This window comes from Pteropus alecto, unplaced genomic scaffold, assembly GCF_000325575.1.
Source record: "Pteropus alecto unplaced genomic scaffold, ASM32557v1 scaffold3, whole genome shotgun sequence".
Classification (NCBI taxonomy): domain Eukaryota; kingdom Metazoa; phylum Chordata; class Mammalia; order Chiroptera; family Pteropodidae; genus Pteropus; species Pteropus alecto.
The window spans coordinates 41,296,561-41,313,666 of NW_006442484.1; the positions used below are offsets into that span (position 1 = coordinate 41,296,561).

General features: G+C 31.5%; 1 protein-coding gene and 1 non-coding gene across 7 annotated transcripts in view; both read left to right on the forward strand.

Annotated features, from left to right (window-relative positions):
* Positions 1 to 17,106, forward strand: part of UBR3 (ubiquitin protein ligase E3 component n-recognin 3 (putative)) — a 187,104-nt gene that overhangs the window by 99,651 nt on the left and 70,347 nt on the right. For 3 of the 6 annotated variants that reach the window (XM_025039283.1, XM_025039285.1, XM_025039284.1), the window contains exons 23-25: positions 1,224 to 1,684; positions 7,322 to 7,410; positions 14,248 to 14,415. In XM_025039283.1, coding sequence (XP_024895051.1) covers positions 1,224 to 1,684; positions 7,322 to 7,410; positions 14,248 to 14,415 — 718 coding nt within the window. The remainder of the gene's footprint in view (positions 1 to 1,223; positions 1,685 to 7,321; positions 7,411 to 14,247; positions 14,416 to 17,106) is intronic. The other 3 variants (XM_025039286.1, XM_025039287.1, XM_025039288.1) reach the window with 1 other exon arrangement.
* On the forward strand, positions 2,376 to 2,494 carry LOC112470587. Its single transcript, XR_003043029.1, has one exon. It is a non-coding gene; the product is annotated as a 5S ribosomal RNA (ribosomal RNA).

A 17,106-nucleotide genomic window follows, 5' to 3' on the forward strand; every position in this document is an offset into this window, starting at 1 on the left:
TTAATTTTTTTTTCGGGCACAATCCCCCTTTTAAATTTTTTTTTTTTTTTTTTTTTGCTTCTATGGCAGTTAATTAACTTTGATAAAATAAGTCCCAAAGTCTTAAACTCCATATATTGTATATTTGGACTCATTTTGAAAATCAGCTCTCTCATTGCATGTAGCTTAATTAATTTTTAAAAAGCAGAAATGTCTTGAAGTGACATCCCAAATACCTTAAACATGTCTAATCTCTACAGTCTACATTTTTGTGAATAAAGAACATTGAATCACACATTTCTTGGAGTCCATTTTTAGGAGCTTTCTTTGTCTTTGACAGTGTGTTTTTGCTGTGAACATCATGAAGAATTTTGATTAAAATATTGGAATCCCTCTAAGATGCAGCTTTTGTCTCTAATAATTGTAGAGAGTACTTTGAAAAACAGCTAGGATATTGAAAAATACTGTGTAATATATTACTTATAGATGCTCAACTGATATTGGAACATCCGTTCTACTCTAGCTTAAAAAAATAAATGAAATCCATTAAACTGACTGTATCTTAATTAAAAGATGATTTCTAATAGCCCTAATGCAGTATGACTGCTTTAGCAAAAAGGCTATTTAGAAAGTAAATCATTGAGAAAAATAGTTTTAAAAAAATCTGTTCAAATATGATGTTTCATATTTTCAAATATGAAACATCAATTTGATTTTTCTTTATATTTTGTCTTAGTGACTTTGAGCATATATGTTAGAAGTAATTTTCAAGCTTTTGAAGTTCCTTAAAAATGAAATTAATTAGCAGTTCAGATTCATTAATTGGAAAATGTAACAGTCTTCTAAAAGTTAGTAAATAGTATTCTTCATGAATGTTGGATAGAACAGCTTTTCTTTAAACAGATGAGGAACTTAGTTAATGATTTCTTTTCAATATGGCTATAGATAGTAGTCAAGCTTTGTCTTATTTCCTCTGGTAGGTAGGCCTAGGAGTTTGCAAAAGAGGTGTTACTGTGGATAATCGCCTTTCTCCTCATTGTTTTCAGATTGAGTGGAAATAAGAATATTTGATAAAGAGAAGTGAGGGGACAGATTTCCTTAAAGAGAAAAATCTATTAAATAAATATATGGATGAAACTTCGAACATTCCCTTGGAAAATATAGTACTAATATGTTTTTAAACTTGACACTGGTTAACTTCTCTTCGTTTCTCTCTCTCTCTCTCTCTCTTTTTTTAATGGTAGAATTCTGGTACAGCTCAAGTTTTCAGCTTAGTAGCAGAGCGTAGAAAGAAGTTTCAGGAGATCATCAATCGCAGTAGCAGTGAAGCACATCAGGTGGTTCGTCCCAGAACTTCAAATAAATGGTCTGCTCCTGGTTCAGCTCCACAGTTAACTACAGCCATTTTGGAAATTAAAGAAAGCATATTGTCTTTGCTAATTAAACTTCACCACAAACTCTCAGGAAAACAAAACTCGTACTATCCTCCTTGGCTTGATGATATTGAAATTTTAATCCAACCGGAAATTCCTAAATATAGTCATGGAGATGGTATAACTGCAGTAGAAAGAATTTTACTAAAAGCTGCATTGCAAAGCAGAATGAACAAACGCATCATTGAAGAGATATGTAGAAAAGTGACCCCTCCTGTTCCACCCAAAAAAATAACTGCAGCAGAGAAGAAAACATTGGACAAAGAAGAAAGGTAATTTTTTATTTTTAATGTTTTGAACATTTAGTTACAGTTGTAAGATTTGATATATTATCCATTTTTGGCCATCTGAGGCTAATCACCTGGATTTTAGCAGCTGTAATTGTAGCTGATTATTTTTTAAGATAAATGGAAACAAACATAGTCAGTGCTTGTATGTACAGTATACTTTAGTTAGTTGGGAGTGCGAAGATGAGAGTTTCTGACCCCAACATTAAATTACTGCCCTAAACTTGTAGGCCTCTTTGGAAAAATTGCTACTTCTGTTATTACTGTGGGGATCTAATAATTCTGCTGTTTTCAGAAACGATTATCAATCCACTTTTAAATGAGACTAGAAAAAATTTTAAAGTATTTTGAATATTTCTCAGTATAAGAATGATTGTTTTAGTTCCTTTCGGTCCTTTCCAATCTTTCTAATATATGATTACTAATTAAGTAATGTTTTAAAACGTATTTACGCCTCTAGCTTTTGAAACTTTAGAATTCTTTTAATTTGTTGTTATATCATAATATTTACAAAATCTTTAAAAAAAACCTTTCTGGATGATATTCCTGTTTACCAAGATAAGTGGGGGATAGGAGGAGGCTCATGCTTAGCAGTAAAATGGATATGCTTGGTTTTGTACATTACTGAATTTAAGGAGGACATCCAGATTGTTAATGCTGCAAAAGTTCAGATAAGGTCTATGGTCATGCTACCTTGAACACTCCTGATCCCAACTGATCTCGGAAGCTAAGCAGGGTCAGGCCTGGTTAGTACTTGGATGGGAGACCACCTAGGAAGACCAGGTGCTGTAGGCGTAAAAAAAAAAAAAAGTTCAGATAAGATTGGCCATCCCATTTGATTTTATAGTTAGGAAACGGTCATCTTTGGTAACTATATCAGGAGCAGTTTTAGTCCCATACATAGTTGTACTTTATTTCTCATGTAATTTTGTTATAGATAATTTATATTATAAATATACAGAAAAGCTTTCAGTATATTAAGAATTTAGGAAAGTTCTTATTTCTCATACCAATTTATAAATAGGAGTTGCTATATATAACTAACATAATTTAGATGGCAGTTCATTAATGTTAAATTAATAACTTCCTAGAATTTAATAGATCCGATACACATTAGAAGGTTGAAAATGAAAATAAATTTTTATTAACTTCTAAAATGGTAATTTTTTTTGATTATAGAATAACTTTTTTTTAAGGAAGATAAACATTTGTGAGTTAAAGTTTATTTGGTTAAAGGTATTTTGTAATTATAATAGATGTGATTCTAGAGGACATAGTTCAGATACTATTTTTACAAAGGCTCCATAGCTGTTGTAATAAATAATCTAAATTTTTTTAAGGCTTTTGTAATAGACTTTGTTGCCTTTGAACGACGATGATATTAGTTTCAACTAATTCAGGAGGAGACAGCTAAAGATTAAGTTGAAACTAATTCAGGAGGAGACAGCTAAGGATTAAGATGAATCTAGTTGAATCTTACTATGCTTCTCACATTGTCTTTTCTCAATTTATTTTGGATTTTGTATTAAATTTTCATAATAAAGGCAGAATAGTTCATAAACACTTAATGATGATCCATTCCCAAATACCTCATCTGTAGAAAAGCTTGGCATCATAATAGATTAACTCCATAGAAAACAAGATACAAATATGAAATTTTAAATGATTGTCACATTATGGAACCTTGATGTCTCCACTTTTGGGGTAATAATGGAAATTCCTGAGTTGTACTGAATCTGCCAGAACTTGTTTATGTCTTTATTTACATGTATATACCGAATTTAGAAAGAAATGATTTAAATTTAAAAAATTCACAAGGGAAAAATGACAATGACACTTTCTTTCTGGATATTATAGAAAGCTAGTATAGAAATGCCTTTTTTTTTTTTTTTTTTAAAGCAGCTTAAACCAACACCCATTTATTTACTCACTGTTACTCTATGTTGAAGTCTAAGCATAGTGTGACTGGGTTCTCTGCTCAGAGTTTCACAAGGCCAAAATCAAGGTGACAGCCATAATTATCTGGAGCTTACACTCTTCCAGGCTCATGTGGTTGTGGCAGAATAGAAGTGCATTTTAATACTGGTGTCAAGCAGTTACATTTGAGATTTTCTTAGGTTTAATATATGGATTTTGCTTTTTGAAATATTCTTTTATAGACATGCTTTTTCTAAATGTAAATATATATGTTCAAAGTTGAGCTGTTAAGTGGCATAACTGATCGTTTTAATAAAAGAAACATACTCAAACTTATGAAATTATGAGTAGTGATATGGTAGACCAAACATGTATCCTGTTAAGGCTACCACCGCTTATAGCATTTTTGGAGGTCTCAATGCTTTGAGCATCCACAGCATATTTTTGTTTGTTTCCATTTCTTCAATGGTTGCAAATTTTTGTCCTTTGAGGATGGATTTAATTTTTAAAACCTTTATTTTGAAGAAATCTCAAACTTATAGGAATATTTCAAAGATAGTACAAAGAACTTCCTGGACTATTTCAGAGTAAGTTGTATCCTGAAATACTTTAGTGTGTGTTTCCCAGAAATAAGGGCATTTTCTTACATAATATCAATACACCTTCCAACATAAGTAAATTAACATTTTATTTGAGTATGATAAAATCTTTAGATCCCATTTTGATGGTTGTTCCAGTAATGTTTCTTATAGCATTTTAAAAGATGCAGTCAGGAATTACTCATTGCATTTGGTTGTGTCTCTTGGATCTCCTTTAGCATGGAATAGTTTCCTCAGTCTTTCCTTTATTTTCTTGGCCTTAGCACTTTTGAAGATTATAGGGCAGTAACGTTAGAGATGTCCTTCAATTTGGGCTTGTCTTCTGTCCCCTTATGTTTCAATTCAGGTTTTGCATCCTTGGCAGGAGTATCAAGGAAGTGTTGCTATTTTCTTTTGATTGTATCCCATCAGATGTCACATGACTTCAATTTGTTTTGTTACTTATGATTAACTTTGATCACTTGATTAAGGGAATATCTGCCAGACTTCTTCACTATCAAATTATCCTTTTTCCTCCACTTTATAATTAATATGTACTTTGTGGTGAGATACTTTGAGATGCTGCAATATCCTGTTTCTTATCAGCTTTCAATTTATTCATTTATTAATATCAGTTTGGATTTATGGATTTCTAATTTATTTTATTGATTGTAATTTCATATGTTCATTATTCATTTAGATGCTCAAATTTTTCTAGATTTGACCAGTTGGAGTCTCTTTAGCTGGTTTCTATGTTCCTTTGATTTATCCCCATTATTCTTGAGCATTTTCTTATTTTCTGGGGCAAGAAGATAGTCCAGGTTCATTTTGTATTTGGAATCAGCCATTTTTTGAAGGAATCTTGGTTACTTTTAGTAGAGAATGGTATTTAGAAACCACAATCCATTTGTTTATTCTAATGAGGTATAGCTATTCTCAAATACTCTTAGTGGACAGAGCTAGGGAAAATTATGTGTGTGTTTGTGTGTCAGAGAGGGAGGGAGGGAAGGAAGAGGGATAGATGGAGAGAGCGGGGAGTGAGGTATTAAAAACTATGAGTTTACCCTAATAATCCCAATTCAACACCATAGGAGTAATTCTTGTTTTCTCTTTCCATATTTGTAACTCTTCCACAGTGAGAAACTTGGTACCCATAATCCTCAGAATATATTACTTTTTTTGGTATTTCCTTTTATGTGACTAATTTCTTATACTTTTGCCCCACAAGAATGCCCTCCTGTGCCAGGCTGTTGGGTCTTGACACCCTCTGCCATCCTCCATGCTCAGGAAAGGAAGAGAGGGCAGCAGTAGATTTAATTTTTTTTGAAATAACCAGTGTCATTGAGAGTTAAGTTTGAATAATAAGGTGAGTCATCAACCTGGATAATAATATGTTAGCTCAAAAACAGTATAAAACATTAATGTTAGTTATAAAATAATAAAGTGAATTTTCTTAAGTGGATTCTAAATTATATTTAAAGTAAATGTTAGCAAAAGAGTGTTAAACAATTTTGAATATTATTAGCAAAAATATATACCTTCTCATGGTAATGTGGACCACACTACTTGACTTTATAGATGTTTGTGATTATCTCCAGTAATTGGATGTGAGCGGATATGTGAATAATCTGAAAATCACCTTTATCATTCCATTCTTCTAAATTCTATATTCTATATTCTTGAATTATTTCACATTAATAGGATAATTTTTTTAGATTTTCCATAGAAATGATTTCATAAAATCTCAGTTTAGTAAAATGCTTTGACTTTTATAGTATATAGCTATAATAAATGGTCATTTAAAGAAACTGCTGTAGTATACTCTATCCATTATGTTTTTAGTGTCCATTGTATTATGGGCTGTGATAAATTTCTTTTTGAGTTTCGTTCAGGTAAAAAGTTTGTTTTTCCCAATGAGCTAATATATAACTCACCTTTTAACCTTTTTATTTTTCTTCTTCCTCCCTCTCCCCTCTTGTTTTATTTTAACAAGGGTAAAAATTTATACTCACTAGTATTATTAGCATCCCCAAATCTAGGGAAGCCTGTTTCTTTTCTTTATTGGTTTACTTTTATTTTTTTATTTTTATGTTGTAGTCCTGTTACATTGTTTTTGTTTTTATTTTTTCAACCAACATCAAATTAAAATACTCTTTGGAAGTAGATAAGGGATAAATAATAAATAGATGGAGCTCGTGCCTTTTGTGCTGTCTAGAGCCTCACGTGTTCCGCCGGCCTAATAAACTCTCCTTCTTCTAAAAAATAAAAATAAAAAAAAATATAAATAGAATATAGTGAATTAATCCAAAGGAGTAGTCATACTTAGATTTGGAATAGAGTTTTATTCTTTGTTATATTCGAGACTCTTTTTATATTCTTTACTTCAAACAAAATAAACTAAATTTGGAATATTTCCTAGTAGAAACTGGGAAACTTCCTGGCTTCTATTCATTCTCTATTAGGAGAGACCTCTTCTTAAGCTAAGTAGAATATAGTGAATTAATCCAAAGGAGTAGTCATACTTAGATTTGGAATAGAGTTTTATTCTTTGTTATATTCGAGACTCTTTTTATATTCTTTACTTCAAACAAAATAAACTAAATTTGGAATATTTCCTAGTAGAAACTGGGAAACTTCCTGGCTTCTATTCATTCTCTATTAGGAGAGACCTCTTCTTAAGCTAAGAGTAAATCTGACTGTTGTCATTTAGATTCTGTTCATATCTAAGCATCATAGCTTCTTTTAGCAACCAGTTTGCTATTGTTTGTACTTGGGGCTAAATTGTGAATTCCTTGCTAAAAAGACTCTTTTTGTTTTTGCTATCACCTGAGATATTCGTAAGAAATTGTGTTGTTGGAAATTCAAATTTTCTCCTTTAATTATTATTTTATGTTTTAAAATAAATCTTGGGTTTTACTTTTATCTATTTAAGCCATTGATTTTCAAACCAATTTAAAGCAGTGGAATACGTTTAAGGACAATCTTACATGAAATTTAAGACATAATTCAGAAAATAGGTTGTTCTAGCTGTGTGCCAAGGCCTTTTCATACATTACATACTCCTGAAAGATAGCAGATAAGTCTTTAGCATGTCTGGTGCTTATCACTTTATTTCTGTTTAATCTAGGCGACAAAAGGCTAGAGAGAGGCAGCAGAAATTGCTTGCAGAGTTTGCTTCACGACAGAAAAGCTTCATGGAAACTGCAATGGATGTTGGTAAGTTAAAATTTATTAGTTTAGGACTCTCATAATTTCAGTTAGTACCTTAGTGATTATCTAGTCTAGACAGATGATTTGTGGTCTTTATTTAAACAATAGAACGATGGAAGATCAGACCTTTATTACAGGCAGTGCATTGTTTTTGAGTAGCTGCAGTTGTTAGAAAGTTCTTCCTGATGGTAGCAATACAGTATCTTCCCTCTGTTCTCTTCTGTTAAACTGCCCTTTAGATTTGTGAGGTTCACCAATATGCATTTACTTATTCTGTTCTTTTTTTCCTGTGAAATTATCCTAAGATCTTTGAGAATAGTTTTCAAATACTTTTAGTGCTTCCTCCTGCCACCCCTTCAGTATTTTTTTAAATCAATTCACTTCTCACTTCATTACAATTAGTATTAGTATTTGTATGAGAGGCATTGTCATTTTCCTGTATGATGGTAGATTACTATTTGTAATCTTTTACAAAGATTGTAGAAATAGATTAAATCTCAATTAATCTCAGTCTTTAGTTAACCAGCATACTCCCTTCCTTGACCAATTCTTGCATTCCAGTGATTTTTTTAGACAAATATGGTGAAAGAAAATAAACTTAAGCCATACTTAAGTGTTTAGTTGAAATATATACACATATGTGCATTCAAATATGCTATACCTTCTTTTGCACTTTTGTGCATTTAAGCACACATAATCAATGTCTGGAAGAAATATGGAGAGAGTGCCAGTCCAGATTTAGCATAGTGTCTTTTAAACTATCAATGGTGGAGTTTATGTTCAGGATATAACTTTGATATAAAGAATTCTTAAATTGTGTTTATTGGATTCATTTAGTATCAGTTGACTTTATACAAAAGATGAAGATTTAGTTCATTGACACTACTTATCCTTTTTTCTACTTCTTTTACTACTTTCTGTCCTGAGGGAAGTGCCAAGAAAACTGAGCAAGTTCAGTCAAGGTTCAGTTAAGGTTGAGGGGGGAATTTGGGTGCTGAGTGATGAGTTCTGTATATAGTCCTTCTGTTAATTATTCTGTTGTCAGAATCTTTTCATACTTATGACTTCTGACTTTTGCATCACTGACTGATTCTAATGGACAGATCAATTTTTCCTTTTCTGTAACTTTCTCATAATATACAAGTGGTTGCAGCTTTTGTGGTTTTCTTTCATGTGTCATCTGTCAGCATGTCTCCATCTCCTCCGATCGTTTAGGAATTTAATTGACATCTTTTATATGTTAGTTGGTGAAATTCTCTTTTACAACTTCATCCTTTTTCTATATTCTTATGGGAATAATTTTTCATTATTCCTTTACTTTTATTTCAGTGATTTTTAAAAACATGAGACAAAAACCTGTGTTTAGTCTGTAATCTTGAATTATATTCTTACCAATATTTATTAGTATAAAGTATAAAGTTAAAATTTCTATTATAAAAGCATTAATTTTTATTATAGAAACTTAGAAAACACATATAATCAAAATAACAAAATAATATATTTTTACTACCAGATTTCCTAACCTAGGCTGTATCCTTACAAATCTTTTTCTAAGTATATATGCATACAAATGCTTTTTTAAAAAACCAAAATGAGATAATTTCGCCCATGCAATTTTTTTCTTAGATAAAATTTCAAACATACAGAAAAGCTAAAGAAATAGTATTATAAATTCCCTATACCAATATAACCTTCATCTAATTAATTTTTTTTTTTATTCTCATGCTCTCTCATTTTCTGTCTCTCTATTAATGGAGTATGTTATAGACCATCACATCACTTTACTCAGATATTTCAGCATTCTTGTCCTAGGATTGAGAATATTCTCTTATTCAACCACAATATATTATACATAATAAAATTACTTTTTCCTACAAAATAAATAGCTTTATAATGCTAACCTTGATATTATGTTCAACAATCAAATTATCGAACTAAATTTTAAAAAATTAAAATTGTTTAGATAACATTTTGTCCTTCAATATATTCCGCTAAGGGTATAGAGTCAAAGTTCTGTGTTCTGAAGTCACTTGAGAGCAATCCTGTTTTGGGGAGGTAATATAACCAGTTTGATGTACCTCTTGGTTTATTTGTTTGCAACTTTAAGAACTTTAAAAAAAGCTTAGTTAATAATACTTTTAGAAATTGTTTCTACATATTGTTTCCCAATCTCAAGTGAGATAAAATGAAAACAGTTTCTGAGGAATTGGTTAAGCAGAGAATACCTAGTTGGTTAGCTAGTGTTGTCTTGAATAGGAGAATGACCACCTCATTTCCTGAGGAGACTGGAGGGAAGGAGGAAAGAGTAGATGGAGACAGAGGTAAGTTCCACCGAGCATAAGGGAAATGGGAAGTTCAGGTGATCACTTGGTTGCCTTAGTTTTCGGAGTTAAGTGAAAAGAATGCCACCAGAGGTTTGGAATAGGTGCTGAAGAGAGTGGGAGATGTTGTTCATCAAGGCTAAGTATAAAGATTGATAAACAATCCTTAAGGATCTGTTATATTCAAGATTATAAATTTGAATGTCATTAGTCTGCAAAGTTATTGACTCCCTCTTCTAAATCTTACTACCTTTTGGAAGGTATGACCTTTTTTGGCAGTAGCCAGGGTACAGGAAGAACAATTGAGGGATCAGGCAGACATGATTTCTAGCAAAGGCAAATAATTCATAGAAACTATCAGGATAATGAACTCCACTCTCTCCCAGTCCTGGTTTTTGCATGCTGCACTGGTGACAGGCGAGGTAATATAGATTCATGAGCACTTGGTTTATTTATGTTATTCATGGACATGCCAGTGGGATCCTGAACCATTCAGATTTGTATATTTCTTTTCTTTATAACTCAGTCCCTTCCCAAAGAGATCTATTTGACCCCGGAAATCCATCTGAAACTCCATTTTCATCCATTGCTCAAGATAAAAATTGCAGTCACATGTCTCTCTACCTCTGACAACTTTTTGCTTCATTTGCATGTGACATTATGTATTATAATATTATTAACACATGAAACCGGGCCCACACATGAAATATACTACCTGGCAGTAGTAAAGATACAATTTAATCTTAGTCCAATCTCTGCTTCATTTGTCAGATTCCTTTTGTCTTCTTGCCTTATTCCTATCTGCGTTGTAGCAATGTAAATATTCTGTACTTGTTTCTTATTTTTCCTTTATCTTTATCGTATTTATCTTTATGTATGACGGATGCTCTCCTAAAATTTTTAGTCTGGTAATACAACATTCAGAATATTTCAAATTTATAACACACAGTACTTTACAAATTTTCTAATCAAATACAGTCCATTATTAGATGAAAATTTAAGGACAAAAGCTTTTCTCTCTGAATGCAACAGATTTCTGCTCTGTGATTAGAACTTACTTATCTGTTTAATGCCTTTCTGTAGTTATCAGGTTTCCTATGTGAAGAGACTCACCTCTGCATTTCTTTCCATAATTTTCTCTTGATCACTAATCCCCATTATTTATTTTCACTAACCATCTAGGTATAGGAGTCAAGATGTTAAATTATAACCTTGATCCATTTAAGTTTATCAGATAGATAGGGCTGAAATGCAGCAGAATGGAGTTCCAAGTGCTAGTTAAGATGCTTAATATAGAGTAAGAATTTATTTTGGAAATTATTTGGTGATCTTAAACATACTACATTTTAATCAGAGAAATATACAGTACAGAAAAACATAAAGAAGGGACAAACTTTATCTCTAATCTCACCATCCAAAAAACATGTATATTACTGATGGTACTGTATAGTAACAATTTTGTATCATACCTTTTTACTCAATATTTTAACATAAAAATATCCCTATATTATTATTATTAAAACTCCTGGTAACTATAAGTTTGAGAGAGGCTGTACTTCATTAGAGAGGTAGCATGGTATAGTGGTTATGAGCATGGACTCTGGAGCCTGACTGCCTAAGGTTTGTATTTCAACCACTCCATTGCCTGGAGTAATTAACCTCTTGTTACATCGGTTTCCACATAGTTAAAAAGGGATTATTATCAAGCAGGTCCTGAGATAACATCATTTCGTTCAACAGTATTTCCTTATAACGCTGATGAGATTCCATAGGAACTTAACTCTTGTTTATATTAATTAGCCTATGGTAAAATTGGTTTCATTATATGTCATTCCACTTAAAAGTCACAGAATCTTTCGACAGTTTTGAGTGAGCACCTACTATACTACCTACCTCATAGAGTTGTTATGAAGATGGAAGGTATTAGTACATTTAAAACACTTAGAACAGAATGCTTGGCACATAATAAGTTGATAAGCATTGGCTGTTAATATTATCATTTTCTATAATTTTCTTAATCAGTCCCACATAATTGGACTTTAGTTTTTTTTCTAACTTTATTATAAATATTGAATAAGCAATAATTTTTTTGGTGTAAATTTTGGATCTTCTGAGAGTATGAATTTTGGGGGATGATGATGAAGAGATATATATTTTTGTGTGTTAACTGTGTATCTAGCAATATGCTAAACACATTCTGTTGGTAGCCTGGGGATAGGATAGAAAGGAATAGATATGAGAATGGTTGTAAAGTAAGAATTAACAGACCTGATGATTGATTGATGGATTGAATGATTCAGGCACAAGGCATAAAGATAACAGCTGGCACAGATCAGAATTTCGTTGATTTTTATTGTTGTTGTGGAGGGAGCTGTTTATTTTATTTACTAATACAGTTTAATTTGAGGTTTATCCTCTTATTTTTTAACTATGTATGTGTGCTATCATTTATGTAAGAAGGGGGTTGGTGATATAAATATATTTATATACATGTAAAATATTGAGGTATAAAAATGCTTGTGTCCCTTTCTTAGGTAAATGATAATATACTATGTACACTTTTACTACCTTGCTTTTTTCATTTAACGTTATGACCTGGAGATTCCACCATGCAGTGTATAGATATAGTCTTTATTCCTTTTTCTAGCCATTTAGTATTCCCTTTTGTAGATTTTTCCATTTTTCCATATTCAAATGATTTTCTATTATTGGACAGTTTATTTGTTTCAGTCTTTTGCTATACAACTAGTATCATAATGAATATTCTTGTGCATGTGTCTTTTTGTATTTTGATAATATATCTGTAAGAGATTTTTAGAGGTGGGACTGGTGGGTCAAAGAATAAATACATATGTAATTTTGCTGTATATTGCCAGATTACTTTCACAGGGGCTGTATTGTTTCGTATTCCCATCAACAGTGTGTAAAAGTATCAGTTACCCTATATCCTTTTCATTAGAATATATTCTCAAACTTGTGCGTTTTTACTAATAGATGAAAGAAGTGGTATTGTGATCTAGTTTTAATTAATGATTTCTCTTATTATAAAAAAGGACATTGGTTATGTCTTTAGCTGCACAGTTGTGGACTTTGTTCCCTTTGAAGGAAAATGAAAGAAGGTCATATGTTTTATTTTCATGGTTTTAGCACTGTTTCACTGTCGAAGATTATCAAGCCTTACTTTTAAAAACTCTAGAAAAGATGACTTAGCAGCCTCTTTGATATCGTATTTTGGTATTAGGATTTCCTTGAAGTTTTCAAGTTGATTGTACCAAGACATAAAAAAAGGAAAGCTGTCTTTGTATGTGAGGTAGAGTTAATGAAATTCTAGTTCTTTGGCACTTACTGTGAGACTGAATTATTTCACATCACTTTAAGTCAGGTATTTCTCTATTCTCCTTTGAACTTGAGAGCAATCAGAAACATCCCCTCTTTTCTGTACTAAAATTTTCTTCCTAAAAAAACAGTAATCACATATCAGATCTTACTGGCCTTTGGTACTTTCTTTTGAAATCTTTTCATTTTGACCCATTAATCTTATTTTCATAGACAATGAGCTTTCTGGTTCTGATTCTATTCATGTATTGTTTTTTCTCTGATTTCCTTATTGGCTTCTTTTTGTTTGTTTTTTATTAATGCTGGGCATTATCCAAAGTTCTATTTTAGGTTTCTGTCCGTTTCCTCTCAGTTACTCTTAATAACAGATATATGTTTATCTGCATGAATTCTTATTAAAACATCTAAACTTGACATCTTTTCTCTTTTTGTCATGTAGTTTTACATATTTATTAAGATATGTCTTCATCTTTTAAACAAATCATTAATTATTCCTGCTTCCCTGATCTTCCTTAATTCTCTCTGCCTATTTCTTTGCCACTATGGACAATATCACTGATCTTCATGAATTTAAGAGTCTTGATCTGAGAATTGTTATCGACTCACTATTTTATTTCCTGCTGTTAATGACATCATATCACCAGGGGGTTATTGTTATTTTTTATGGTAGTTCTACTTTATTAATATAATGGTCATATCTATATGATTTCCTCGAATAAACAAATACATTGATAATTACTGCTTTTATTTTCACTAGAATTGAAAATAAAAGAGAAATAGTTTGTTTCTCTTTTATCCTAGTAGTAAATATTGCCATTTCTTTCCAAGAGCTATAATGTTGTTACAAATTTCCCTTCTGAGGTGCCTCAAAGAAAATTAAAACAAATAATTTCCACCTTATTTTCTTAAATTATAATATTTTAAAGGCTTTTTTTTGATGCAAATATCTTTGCTTTTGTGTTTTTCCTTCCAGTTTTATATGTGAATTATATAACGTCAGAAGTGTTTTTAACCAAATATTATTTAAAGTCTTTCATTATATCAACTCTATATTTTTTGTCTTTTTCTGAGTAAATATTTTATTTCAGCAAGATATTTTTTCCATAATTTTATTACTATGTAACTTTATTGGTATCGAAGCTCAAAATTATCTGAAATTTTTTTTTTTTTCACATTTTCATTGAAGAGAAAATTTTCTCCTCAGATTCTCCTGAGACAGATATTCCTATGGAGATCACCACAGCAGAACCACAGGTTTCTGAGGCAGTATATGATTGTGTTATTTGTGGACAGAGTGGCCCCTCCTCTGAAGACCGACCTACAGGATTGGTTGTACTGTTGCAAGCATCTTCAGGTAAAATCAAAGTAATTTTTCAGTTGGAACATTTTAGAGACAAAATATATACAACAGATTAATAAGTATCAGTATTGAATGAAAGTTAAATCTTTGTCTAGATATAACTGTAGATCTGTATAGCAAGGACAATTTATATCAAAGATTCTTAATCTGATTTTATCTCACTTTCCTGGACTTGAGTGTTGGAAGAAGCCCTTAACAGAGAGATCTTTCTATATGTTACATAACCTTTTCCCTTAAAATGTGGTATCACTAGCGTTAGGTGGTCAGTTACTGAGTACAGTGTTCTTGGCCATTTAATTGTTCTAAAATCTCAAAGTATTTTAAGCCCAGAAATATTGTCAGCTTAAATATTTTAACTATATAAGGCATTTTCGGTAGCTTTGCCTTTATATTTTGAGCTCTACTAGAAGCAGTCATTCTTGAAGCAGCTTGTTGATTGATATGTTTGCCAATCTGTAGTTAATTTTTTTTTTTTTTTTTAAATTTGAACAATTTGTCTGAATGCTCTCCATCCTCTCCTGAACTGAAGTATTTTGAAGTAGGGTTAGGGTTAGAAGATATAACAGTTATAAACATATGCACCAAACAACAGAGACTCAAAATATATGAAGCAAAAATTGACAGAATTGGAGGGAGAAATAGTTTTACAATCATAGTTGGAGACCTCAATGCCCCAGTAAGATCAAAATAAGTAAATAAGTAAATAAATAAAATACTTGAGCAACACTATAAAACAAACCTAAAAAACTTATATAGAACACTCTATCCAATAACAATAGAATACACATTTTTTTTTTAGATTGTACATGGGACATTCTCCGAAATAGACCATAAAACAAGTCTCAATACGTTTAAAAAGATTGAAATCACCCAGAGTATCTTCTCCAACCACAAGGAATGAAACTAGAAATCCTTATCAGAAGGAAAACTCAAAAATTCATAAATATTTGGAAGTTAAGTAACACATTCTTAAACAACCAATGGGTCAAAGAAGAAATGACAAATGAATATAGAAGATATTTTGAAATAAATGAAAATGAAAACACTATGTACCAAAATTTACGTGGGGGAGTGAAAAACAGTACACAGAGGAAAATCTATAGCTGCAAATGCTTACATGAGAAAAGAAGATCTCAAATCAATAACCTACCTTTATACTTTTAGGACCTAGAAAAATAAGAGCAAGCTAAACCCAAAGCTAGCAGATGGAAAGAAATAAAGATTAGAGCAGAAATAAATGAAATACAGAATAGAAAAACAATAGAATCAGAAGAGCCAAGAGTTGGTTCCTTGAAAATGTCATTAGAATTGACAAATTTTTTTAGCTAGACTTACCAAGAAAAAAACACATAAATAACTAAAATCAGAAATGAAAGTGGTGACATTACAATAGACCTTAAAGAAATAAAAGACTTTAAGAGAATATGACAATTTTATGTCAGTAAATTCAGTGTCCTAGATAAAATGGGTAAGTTCCTAAAAACAAGCTACCAAAACCAACTCAAAAAGTAGAAAATTCAAGCAGACCTTAAACAAGTAAAGAGATTAAATCAGTAATCCAAAACATCTTAACAAATAAAAGCCAAGGACCAGATAGCTTCACTGGTTATTCTACCAAACATTAAATAATTAACACCAGTTCATCTCAAATTTGTCAAAAGAAAAATAAAAAAAAGAAGGAATACTTCATAGCTCATTCAAGAGGCCAGCATTACCCTGATACAAAAGCCAGATAAAGACATCACAGAATCTTAGCAAAGCAAATCCAGCAGTGTATTAAGAGGATTACACATCATGGCTAATTATATTCTAGTTGCTAGCATTTACCTTCTTCTATCTCTTCTTTCTGCTACTGCTATAAATCTCTTCAAAACCGGAGGCCCACAATGATATGCCTGATATTCCCTTCCCTAAGATTGGCTCTTCCCATGCTTATTGAGTTTTATGGTAATATATGGCACTGTATGTTAATATCTTCACTCCCTTTTTTTGTGCTTTGATGTTTTACAATAATAAAAATCTTAGTATTTGTTTTATCCCCTTTTGCCATATACCTCTTTTCCCAACTTTTTTTTTTGAAAAGTTCTATATCTACAGAAAAGTTGAATACCCTTTACCTAGACTTACCAATAGTTAACATAATGTCATATTTTTCTTTATCTCTAATCTACACACACATTCTTCCTCCCTTCCTCCCTCCCTTTCTCTCTCTCCAGAAGAAAATGGCAGACATCATGACATTTTATCCCTAAATACTTCAGACTGTATCTTCTAAGAACAAGGATATTCTTTTATATAACCACAGTATCATTATCATACCCCAAGGCATTTAATATCAAGAACATCTAATATTCTATATTCCAAATTCTCTCAATTGTCTCAATATTTTTATAGCATTTTTTTTTCCCTGATCTAAGAGCCAAGCAAAGACCAAGCATTGCATTTAGTTGTCATTTCTTATAAGTCTTCTTGAATCTGGAACAGTTTCTTCAACCCCTTTAAAAAGTTTTAAAGAGTCCAGTTCTGTAGAATAATGGTATCACTTGTCCTATTATCTGTGATGCCAGCGAAGTTTGATCACTTGGGTAAGATGGTAGGTAATCTATAGGATAATACATTGAGACTCTAACAATTTACCTTTTTCCTTAATGTTCCTTGCCTGAATCATTGATTGTGTTGTCTGTT